Below are 11,404 nucleotides of genomic sequence, written 5' to 3'. Positions count from 1 at the left end.
TATAACCAAAATTCTCCACCCATCTTGTCATTGTCCCTTTAATTTGTTCACTTTCCATCTCTAAAGTTAACAAAAAGTTATACAATTTTTTAATTAATTTCTCATCAGACGTTAATAATATCTTATCACATTTTGTTCTTTATAAAATCCATACATTTTCATATCTTTTTCATATCTATTTTGTATTTGTAAACGTGCCCACCATGACATGTTGATACCCTGATATTCCAGTTCTTGCTTTGATTTCAATGTCCCATCAATATTTAAAATATCTTTATATGTCCACTTTTTTTTCAAAATCTAACAAGTTTACATGTGAAAAAGCTTCAATTGTTGATAACCACCCTGGAATTTTTACACATATTTTCATTTTCATTTTTTCCCATACAGTTATCAAAGCATTTCTAATACAGTGGTTTTGAAAATATCTATGAATTTTGTTTTTCTCATACCTACAATGGTTCATTCTTTTACCCAGACCAGGAACACAAATACTTTTGTTTATAAAGATTGCAGAGGCACAAAGATTGCGGTCACAAAAAGGACAGGTTAAAATTGCTCCCAGAGTGAAAGACACCCTCCCACCACTAAATATAAGCTACATCTACTTTACAGGAACAAACAGACTCAAACTACGAAGAAATTAATGATTATGTGTGGAGCAACTGCATACTAGAATACATATGGACTCATGGCTAGGTAACAGTGCAATTTTTTTAAAATGCACTAGGCAATTTCTTATCCCTACTATACTACGTCTGTGCTATATCAAGTATACAAACGTCTCTATTTTCCTACAAGCTTCAATGAAATAAAAGGGCAAAAAGTAGTTTTGAAGATGAAAAATATTTTTTTTTAGGTTCTAAAGCCTTTGGCAGCGTTATTTTGGCTTAGGCAGGCAGCAGTTTTACACTTAAGCATGGCAGCTTATTTATCTCTGCACATCAAGCTATTAGAGAGAATGGCTAGGGATGACGGCGATTGTTCAACCCATCGCGATTTGCAGGCACCGGCTCTGGGAAACTCTTCCATTGGCAGGTGTCAGCCTTCCCACAAAGGAAACAGCAACAGATGTTTAATTCTTCTTTATTATGAAGCGATATAACAAGTCTGGAAGTATAAACTTCCCGACGCCATTTTTAGTTGTCTGAACATTTAGAGCGGGTCTTGCTAAGTTTCTTTCTCAGACCTTTAAGCCACTGGGGGCTTCTGCCTCTCTTGTCTGTTTCCTAGGCTGCATTTCTTCACTTCCTTCCCCAAAGTCATCCACGCCATTCTGTTACAGAGGGGCGATGCTTTTCCAATTCTTGTCTGTGTGATGGAGAACTCGGGGGGACGCCCCGTCCCGCTTCGCGATCCACTTTCACTTTCGCCTTTCCTTAGCTGCGGCTGAGTGGCGAGTTCCTCCCCGGGTCCCGCTTCTTTTGCTCCGAATTCTCCAGGCCGGCGGCTGGCGGAGGACAGCGATAAGCGACGGATTGGGCGGGGAAGCGAGAGAGTTGCCTTTTCTCCCTTCCTGGACCAGCGGCGGTTCTCCCGGTCCTCGAGGTATCTTGACTGCAAGCAAACCCAATGGGCTTGGGCGGAAATAGGTGTGACATAGTGAAAGTAGTATTTAGTAGGGCCTATTGTGTTATTCCTCCTGTTTTTTGCAGCTCAAATCACACTCGTCTGCCAGCCTCCAGCTCCGACACCTCGGCGCTGCCCGCTTATTCACTGGACCACAAGAGGCAAAGCCTACTTGCTTCCCATCCGCACCCCCGCTTTCTATCTTGAGTAGAGAAGGCACGGGCGGTCGGTGGGAAAAGGAAAGTTAAGTCTCTTCAGGGTTAAGGTAAGAGTGCAGCAGGCCGGGAATGGAGAAAATGGAGGAGGAGCAATAGCCAGAGGAAGAAGTAGCTTTGCCTGATCCGCTTTTTTGCTTTTTCCACTTTTTCTGCTACCCGCTTAGAGACCGTTGAAAACGATCAGAGCCAGATGGAGCTGATTTCTCCTGAGGGCTTGGTGTATTTAACTTGCTTTCTTCTCTGTGGGCCTATCTAAACTTTGACCACACTAGATTTTATCCCTTCAATCTGATTTCTATTGCAACTTTTACATTTTCTTTCTTCTAGGTACATCTGAACGAGACCCACAATGTCACACACTCCCCGCTGTAAACTAGTTGACTATTTTGAAGAGCTGAGTGAAGAGGAATTCGAGAAATTTAAGATGCACCTCGAGGACTACCCAGTGGAGAAGGCCTACAAGGCCATCCGTCGCTCCAAGACTGAGAAAGCTACCCAAATTGAAATAGCCCGATACATGATTGAGGCGTATGATGATGCCAAAGCCCTGAAGGTGACTGTCAGCATTCTGGACAGAATAAATAAAAAGGATCTGGCTGCAAGAATCCGAAACGAGATGCTGGAATGTAGGTAGAAAAAGCCCAGCTGCGTATTGGTAACCCAAATTCCTTTGTTGGCTTCTGTTCCTCTTTCCCCTTGACTTTCTAATAATATTTCTCTCAGAATCTGTGTGAGGAAAAGGGAAATAGGTGTGACATAGTGAAAGTAGTATTTAGTAGGGCCTATTGTGTTATTCCTCCTGTTTTTTTGCAGCACAAATCACACTTCTTGTTTTCGCTGATTTTCTAATCTAGAAAACCCAAAACAACCAGAGGGTGTTTGTGATTTAATAGTTACCGTATTTTCCGTCGTATAAGATGATTGGGCATATAAGACGACCCCCCAACTTTTGAGATGATTTTCAAGATTTTTCGTCTTATACACCGGAAAATCAGCGAGCCTGGGAAGGCACGCCCTCCCCTCTCACTGTGGAAGAAGCAGGGCAGGCTGGCGTCTGGCGGGAGCCGGCAGGGCAGTCCTGCGCACGCGTGCGCTCCCCGGCTCCTAAGGAGTCCTCGGGGAGCCATGGCAGGCGCCTCACGCTCTTCCCTCTTGAGGCAGCATCAGCGGAGCTGTCCGGCGTTGGGCGGGAGCACTCCCCGGCTGTTAAGGAGCACTCCTTAGCAGCCGGGGAGTGCGCGCGTGTGCAGGACTGCCCTGCCGGCTCCCGCCCGACACTGGACGGCTCCGCCGATGCTGCTTCAAGAGGGAAGAGCGTGAGGCACCTGCCATGGCTCCCCAAGGACTCCTTAGGAGCCGGGGAGCGCGCGCGTGCGCAGGACTGCCCTGCCGGCTCCTGCCAGACGCCAGCCTGCCCTGATTCCTCCACAGTGAGAGGGGAGGGCGTGCCTTCCCGGGCTCGCTGACTTGCAGCCAAGTCGGAGCCGAAAGGGGCTTTTCCTTCCACCCACCCTTTGGAATAGACGCAAGAGCTCCCGGGGTCTAGCGTTTGCAAGGGGGAGGGGAAGGGACTGAGAGGCTCTTGGGGGTAGGAAGGGAGAGTCACGGAGGGGGGACTGGACTAAAGAGGCTTGAAGTTGGTTTGCAAGAACGGGGGCGCTCGATTGATTTATGTACTATTTTTCCGGCGTATAAGACGACGGCGTATAAGACGACCCCCCAACTTTTGAGATGATTTTCATGGGTTAAAAAGTCATCTTATACGCCGGAAAATACGGTATCTCTGTCTTAGCTGAGACATCTACCTCCTCAGACAAACAAGAAATCCTTTTACATTTTTATTTTTGAATTTGAATGAAAAATCCTGTTGGCCAAGTTTTCTCAAGGCATGATACTTAGGCACTCTATACTTTACTCAAACATAGAAGTAGTTTTAATGTCCAATGGCACATATACATGATCATAGAGAACAAATTGAACACACTAAAAATACCCTTAAATGCTTTTACTTTTAAATCACTACATTATAATTCAATAGATCTTTTTGCTTACTGGAAACTGAAACTGAAAGAAGAGCTGGATTTGATTCCTTTTTGTCTTCTATTCTTTATTGGACTGCAGAGTTGCAGGAATTTCTACTAATTCTCTGGGGAGTAATGCCCTTCAAGATGTGTTTGCCCAAAATGATGGCAATTGAGATCTAGCACACTTGGAGACATCTGGGTGGAAAAAATCTGTTCTACCCAATATTTCTTGTTGCTCATTTTATCAGTTGATGCTCATTGCATTAATACTGTGCTAATGTATTAATTTATTTAGCCTATCAGATGGTTGCAGAAGGAACAAAGGGAACCAAGGAGCTTCAGTTTCTTCATTTTTTTTTAATACAAGTATGACCATGAGTCCTTCGGGAGAAGGGCGGTATATAAATAAAATTATTATTATTATTATTATTATTATTATTATTATTATTATTATTATTATTATTATTATTATTATTATTATTATTATTATTATTATTATTATTATTTTATTTATTTCTCACAGATTTCCCTCCAAAACCATCTGCCATGACTAAAAGAGACAAAAAGGCACGAGAAAAGACAATACTGTCAAATATATATGACAAGTTTTTTGGGATTCCAAAGAAAGGTTAGTTGTTGAACGAATTCATCTTCCTAAACAAAAGTCTTGTGGTGGCTGCAGCAAGAAGGGCAGAAGGAGATAGATCTGAATGCTTGTCTCTGAGTTGCTGTCCGTCTACTTGGGCCTACATTAACACTTCCACTACCTGAGCCACCCCATACTCCATTTAACAAATGCATTGGAGAGACTAGGTGTGGGTGTTGTTAAGTGACACAATCATGTCAGTGCCTGAATGACCATCACAACCTAAGACTATTATGGACAAGTTCCATATGTCATAATTCAAGAATTATCTATAGAAAGTCAAGTTAAATTTCTTGCTAGTAAGTTCTTCCTTTCTGGGGTCTAATTCATGTCTTTCTAACTGCCACATTTTTACTCCAAGCTTAGCTCTCTGTTTCTCTAGAAATGTAAATGCTTATGGTATCCTTACTGCATTTTGTCTGAGGGCTCATACTTACATCTCCCTAACAAGTAACCTTTCCTATACAGATATCACATGTATGAAAGTGGGTGCCATTTTGGAAGCAGCCACCATATTGTGCATAAGCAAATAAAGAATAGAACTTTGGTTGAATTGTTCTATATTGTTTTTGACCTTAGCCTGACAGAAAATATTCTAATCTTTTTATCTACAACTTTAGTTGAAGTGATCTTGGATCCCAAGACAGCTTATCCCGCCCTCATCCTTTCAGAAGATCAGAAAGAGGTACATATGGGGGAGCAAACCCAGGTCCTTTTTGACAATCCTGAGCGCTTCCGTTTTTTACCAGGTGTCCTGGGAGCAGAAGGCATTGACTCTGGGACTCTAGAATGGGTGGTGGAAGTAGGCAAGGTCAAAGAGTGGGCCGTTGGGATTGCCCGGGAATCAGTAGAAAGAAAATATACAAAAGATATCACCATTACTCAAGGATTTTGGGTACTGCAGCTAGCACAAGGAGAATACCAAGCTTCTACAAGCCCTCCCATCAAACTTACACTTTGGAAATCACCACAACGTATCTTGATTATCCTGAAGCATGATTTTGATAGACTCATCTTTTACAATGCTGACTCAATGGATCATATCTTTACTTTTAATTATCCATTTTCTGAGAAAGTGTTCCCGTTTGTCCTAGTGAGGGACAAAGAGACTCCCTTGAAAATCTGTCCAACAGTGTGACAAGACATGGAGAAAGGAGTTTTAAATCATTTGTTTATTTACTCTGGAAGAGTTTCTTTTAGAATAAGTGAGTTTATTGTTTTATTAATCTTTGATTCTTGCCTGAAACGTTTTTGAACCTTCAATCTATATCTTAATGAAGAATATAAGATAGATGGTAGAAAGATAGAGATGGTTTTTTGTTTAAATGCTTGCTTATAATATTGCTCTTTTCTCATTGTGTTCTGCATATTTTTATTTAATGTTTTAGTGTAAATTATTGTATTAATTGATTATTTTGTTGTAAGCATTTTTCTGACTTTAAAGTATGAAACAGAAATATATACAGCTCAGAGTTTGATATTTTAGTTGCTGTGTGAACTTGGTTGTTGTTTATAGAAATTTGATTATCCAGTGAGATCTACCTCTCTTAAATCCTAATTATCTTTTGTACTTGCACAAGATGCTTAAGTACTTTCCCCCCTGTGGAGAGGAAAGGGGGATTTCAGCCCTCCCTCTAGAAACAGCGGCGACTGATACCCAGGGGAGTTTAAAACATTGAAAAAATAACTGGATCCTAATCGGAATTCTATTTCCTAAAATTTGTGGACTAAAAGACTCTCTATTTTTTATTTTTTTACTTTCTATTTTTATTGAAGATCTAGGTTTTCCCTTTTAAAATTGAAGCAAAACTGAAAAGATAAAAATAACTCTAGGGCACGGGTCGGCAACCCGCGGCTCCGGAGCCGCATGCTCCCAGCCGCCCGGTGCGCGCGCACCTCTTTGAACGGGCAGTGGTGCGCGCGCACCTCTCTAAATGGAGAGTGGCACCGCCCGTTTGGAGAGGTGCATGCGCACCTCCCCGAATGGGCGGAGGTGCGCGCGCACCTCCCCAAACCTTTGGAGAGGTGCGCGCGTACCTCCGCGCGAACGGGCCGCGGCGTCGTTCTTTGAGGAAGCTGCCGCGGCCCGTCTGCAAAGCTGCCGAAAGCGGCAGCTTTGCAGATGGGCCACGGCAGCTTCCTGAAAGAGCGACGCCGCGGCCCGTTCCGAGAGGTGCGCGCGCACCTCCCTGAATGGGCGGAGCTGCGCGCGCACCTCCCCAAACCTTTGGAGATGTGCGCGCGTACCTCCGCGCGAACGGGCCGCGGCGTCGCTCTTTGATGAAGCTGCCGCGGCCCGTCTGCAAAGCTGCCGAAAGCGGCAGCTTTGCAGACGGGCCGTCGCCGTCGGGCAACCGGGAACCGGTTCCATCTGACTTTTTAAAAAAAATGGCGACCGCGTGCATCTGCGCATGCGCAAAAACGTTTTGCGCATGCGCAAAACGTTTTTTGCGTGTGCATGGACACACGCACGCGGCTCCCAGTTTTTTTAATTTGTGATGGAACCGGTTCCCGGTGGCTCTTTTACTTTTTTAGGTTGCCGACCCCTGCTCTAGGGCAACATCTTGTAGCTAAACGTGATACTTCAACCTGCTATTCTTTAAAAAAGACTTTTAAAGAAAATAGACAGCCCAGAAAATAGATAAGATATATCCAACCTTGAAACTTCAGCTGTGAAAAGCTCAGCAGTGCTTCTTATTTAGTGGATTTCCTGACTGTAAAGCTCTTAGTCTAATATACCAGTATGGAAGAAAACCAGCAACATATTTTTTTTCTGTGGAAGAAGAGCAGGAACAAACTCTGGTTATGTTGAAAGCAATTCTTCAAAATCTCCTTACAGCTGGTGAAGAAATAAGCTACATAAAAAAACAAGAAGGCAGCAAACTCAAACTATGACTATAACTAAAGAATCATCTATACAGAATACAACAGAAAAAGTGGAACAATTAAAGACAATGACAGAAAATTTAACTGCTCAACAAACACAGACAATGGAAAATCCAGAAAAGAAACTGACAATATAGAAAAAGGAAGAGACTTCCTTTACAAATGTTCTGTACCAGCCTGCTACCGGCCCTGCAGAAAAGGCAGGGACAACCCCTTTTACAAGAAGGCAAGAGGCTGGAACTAAGCCTACCAGATTTATGGATACAAAAGCAAACAAGACACGAACCATGAAACAGGAGCTATTCAAGCAGTTGCCTTCAGCAAACCAGCCCTCCCACGCATTCCCCTTTTATACAGTTCAGGGCGTGGCTTTTCTCTGCCTCCTTCCGAGGTGCCCCATTGCCTTCCTCTGTTTACTCCTGATTGACTGCCTCCTGCGTCGGGCGTCCTTGAACAGGGCCAGCTGTGGGTCATCTTCATCCACGCTGTCAGGCTCACACAGCTGGGTCTCCGTCGTGACCAGGTGGGAGGGGCCTGGCTGAGGGCTCTGCGGAGCCTCAAGGCCATCATCAGCAAGCTCTTCAACACCCCCCTCCTCCTCTGAGTCGTCCAACCCAACTGCCGAACCCACAGGCTGACCCGAAATCACAACAAGAAATCAGAAGCAACCTGAAGATCAAAATGAAAAACAGATGGAAGAAAAACAGTTTTAAGACAACTACGGCGAGACAGAAAAAGAAAGAGATGACCTTCTGGATCTACCAGTCCTCTCAAAAAAATGGCGACTGGATGGTTTGCTCAGCGTCAAATAATAGATATAACAATACAAGGAGATTCACTTGATAACTCAAAAGCATGGACATGGAAGACAATTTGGCAAAGAAAGAAAACTAGAATAAGACTAAAGAATTAATTTAATAATTTAATAATTTGATTTCTATACCGCCCTTCTCCCGAAGGACTCAGGGCGGTGAACAGGGCAATACACAATAAAAATCGAATACAAAAATTAAAAAACCATTAAACATCATGCCCATAAAATCAATACATATTAAAGTTAAAACTAGTTTTAAAAACCCAACCCCATCCCGTCAGACCAGGCCAGCTTGTTCGAAAAAGAATGTTTTAAGATCGCGCCGGAAGGAGCGAAGGTCGGGGGCCGTCCGGAGCTCAACCGGTAAGCAGTTCCAGAGGTCTGGCGCGCCCACAGAGAACGCTCTCCCCCTGGGGGTCACCAATCGGCATTCTTTGATTGGCGGCACCCTGAGGAGGCCCTCTCTGTGGGAGCGCACTGGACGGAGGGAAGTTGACGCCGGTCGCAGGTGTTGCCGTAGGTAATCCGGACCCATGCCATGAAGGGCTTTGTAAGTCATAACTAACACCTTGAACCTCACCCGGAGAGCAACCGGTAGCCAATGCAGCTCGCGGAGCAAAGGTGTAACATGGGAGTATTGGGAAACTCCCAAGACGACTCGCGCGGCTGCATTCTGCACCAGCTGGAGTCTCCGGGTGGACCTCAAGGGGAGCCCCATGTAGAGAGCATTACAGTAGTCTAGACGAGAGGTCACGAGCACATGAGTGACTGCGCAAGGCATCCCGGTCTAGATAGGGCCGCAACTGGCGCACCAGGCGAACCTGGGCAAAGGCCCCCCTAGTCACAGCTCCAATATGCTCTTCCAAAGAGAGCTGTGAGTCTAGAAGGACCCCCAAGTTGCGGGCCCTATCTACGGGGGGTAATAGCTCACCCCCCATGGCCAATGATGGAATAATCGGAATTTCCTGGGATGCCGGCACGAACAGCCACTCAGTCTTGTCAGGGTTGAGTCGAAGCCTGTTCCTCCCCATCCAGACCCGGACCGCCTCCAAGCAACGGGACATCACGTCGAGGGCATCACTGGGGTGGTTTGGGGTCGAAATAAAAAGCTGGGTATCATCAGCATATTGGTGATACCCAACTCCAAAACCATGAATGATCTCACCCAGCGGCTTCATATAGATGTTGAACAGGAGAGGCGAGAGAACCGATCCCTGAGGAACTCCACAAATGAGAGGTCTCAGGGTCGATCTCTGCCCCCCTGCTAACACCGACTGCGAACGTCCCAGGAGGTAAGAGGAGAACCACTGGAGAACTGTGCCTCCCACTCCTAACCCCCTGAGACGTCGCAGCAGGATACCATGGTCGATGGTATCAAAAGCCGCTGAGAGGTCTAAAAGGACTAGGACAGAGGAACAACCCCTGTCCCGAGCCCGCCAGAGATCATTCACCAGCGCGACCAATGCTGTCTCCATGCTGTACCCGGGCCTGAAACCCGATTGGTACGGGTCTAGGTAGTCAGCTTCATCCAAGAACAAAGGGAGCTGATGCGCCACCACGCTCTCAACAACCTTCGCCAAAAAGCGAAGGTTGGAGACCGGACGATAGTTGTTTAAAATTGCTGGGTCCAAGGCAGGCTTCTTGAGGAGGGGTCTCACCACCGCCTCCTTCAAGGCGGCGGGAAAACTACCCTGACTCAAAGAAGCAGTAATCACTGCCTGGAGCCAGCCTCGTGTCCCATCCCGGGCTGCATAAGTCAGCCAGGAGGGGCACGGGTCCAACAAACACGTGGTGGAGCTCAGCTTCCCCATGATCTTGTCCACTTCTTCAGGAGTCACAGGATCAAACTCTTCCCAGATTAAATCGACAAGACCGCCCGTATCCTCTTCGTCAGACTCTGCCCAGTCGGAGTCCAAACCGGTCCGGATCCGAGCGATTTTGTCCGACAGAAATCGACTAAACTCCTCGGCTCAACCCTGCAAGGGTTCCTCCCTCACCTCCTGGTTAAGGAGAGAGCGAGTTACCCTAAACAGGGCGGCCGGGCGATTATCTGCGGATGCAATGAGGGTGGCAAAGTGGTTAGACCTAGCCACCCTCAATGCTGCGAGATAAGTTCTCGTAAACGACCTTAGTCGTAACCGGTCGGATTCGGATCGGCTGGACCTCCAACAGCTCTCTAGGCCCCGTCTCCGACGCTTCATCTCATGGAGCTCCTTGGAGAACCATGGGGCCCGTTGGGATCTGCGTCGGGTCAAGGGCCGCATGGGTACAACTTGGTCGAGTGCCTCTGTGGCTGCCCTTTCCCAGGCTTCCACTAGAGCATCGACCGAGCTGTGAGCAAAGGAGGCAGGTGGGGGCCCAAGCGCCGTTTGGAACTTCTCAGGGTCCATAAGGCGTCTAGGGCGGAACCATCTTATTGGCTCAGCTACCCCACGACAGGGAGTGGCAAAACGGAGATGATGATCAGTCCATGACAGGAGATGATGATCGGTCCATGACAGGGGTGAATTAATTGGGGAACCCCCCCAAGATCATCTAACCACCGTCCGGATAGAAAAACCAGATCGAGCGTGTGAATGGGGTTTTGATCTACCTATGGGAATTAAAATAGAATACATTTAAATAGATAAGATGTGAATTTTGAATATAACACGTTATGAATTGAGATGAAAAATTTGGTCATGTAAAATTTAGAAGTATAATTACTAACAGTTAAATTTGAATATTGATTTGTGTGTAAAGATCACGTAAAGGTGATTAAGATATATACAAGCTAAAATCTTATTAATGAATATAATAAATATGTCCATGTAGTGGTAAGAATAAAAAAATAGTTTAAATAATGAGATAGTAGATACAAAGAGGAAGAGAAAGGAAGTATTAAATGTTGAAATAAAAGAATTTTTGGTTATTAAATTTAAGATATTTGAAAATTGGTAGAGAATAAGAATATTATATTGTATGATTAATTTGTGGACATAGACGATGAGAATTTATATAGATAAGATGTGTATACTGAACGGTAGACCGAGTGAGGAATTGTGATAAAGGAATTGGGGTCATTTAAAATTTGGAAATGATAAATATTAAATGTTAAATTTAAATATTAATTATAAATTAAAATTGGGAAACATTTATTAGGTCATTGATTGTCTAAAAGACTGTAATAACAATTAAGACATATATAAATTAAAAACTATTGATAAATGTCAGAAAGTTATATTTTATTTGATTGATAGAATAAGAA

The 11,404-nt window shown here is 44.8% G+C and overlaps 1 protein-coding gene across 3 annotated transcripts; it reads left to right on the top strand.

Moving 5' to 3' along the window:
• Positions 1-783: 783 nt before the first annotated feature.
• On the top strand, positions 784-6,225 carry LOC308677286 (butyrophilin subfamily 3 member A1-like). 3 transcript variants are annotated; one of them, XM_081343549.1, is made up of 5 exons: positions 784-1,548; positions 1,656-1,834; positions 2,115-2,413; positions 4,335-4,439; positions 5,078-6,225. In XM_081343549.1, the coding sequence occupies exons 3-5, from the start codon at positions 2,137-2,139 to the stop codon at positions 5,593-5,595; spliced, it is 900 nt and encodes a 299-aa protein (XP_081199675.1). In that variant the 5' UTR covers positions 784-1,548; positions 1,656-1,834; positions 2,115-2,136; the 3' UTR covers positions 5,596-6,225. The 3 variants fall into 3 exon arrangements, with proteins under 3 accessions (XP_081199675.1, XP_081199677.1, XP_081199676.1); XM_081343551.1 differs by lacking the exon at positions 1,656-1,834; XM_081343550.1 differs by lacking the exon at positions 1,656-1,834 and having other exon boundaries at positions 784-1,592.
• The last annotated feature ends 5,179 nt before the right edge of the window (positions 6,226-11,404 follow it).

Source organism: Vipera berus (assembly GCF_964194415.1).
Source record: "Vipera berus genome assembly, chromosome: Z".
NCBI lineage: Eukaryota > Metazoa > Chordata > Lepidosauria > Squamata > Viperidae > Vipera > Vipera berus.
The sequence above is the reverse complement of the archived record's forward strand: the minus strand, read 5'-3'. Positions and strand labels throughout refer to the sequence as shown.

Excerpts from the sequence above, each read along its gene's own strand:
- LOC308677286 (XM_081343551.1), top strand. The coding sequence starts at position 2,137 with ATGTCACACACTCCCCGCTGTAAACTAGTTGACTATTTTGAAGAGCTG. Across the intron at positions 2,414-4,334 it reads CCGAAACGAGATGCTGGAAT|ATTTCCCTCCAAAACCATCT; the intron begins GTAGGTAGAAAA and ends TATTTCTCACAG. Across the intron at positions 4,440-5,077 it reads TTTTGGGATTCCAAAGAAAG|TTGAAGTGATCTTGGATCCC; the intron begins GTTAGTTGTTGA and ends CTACAACTTTAG.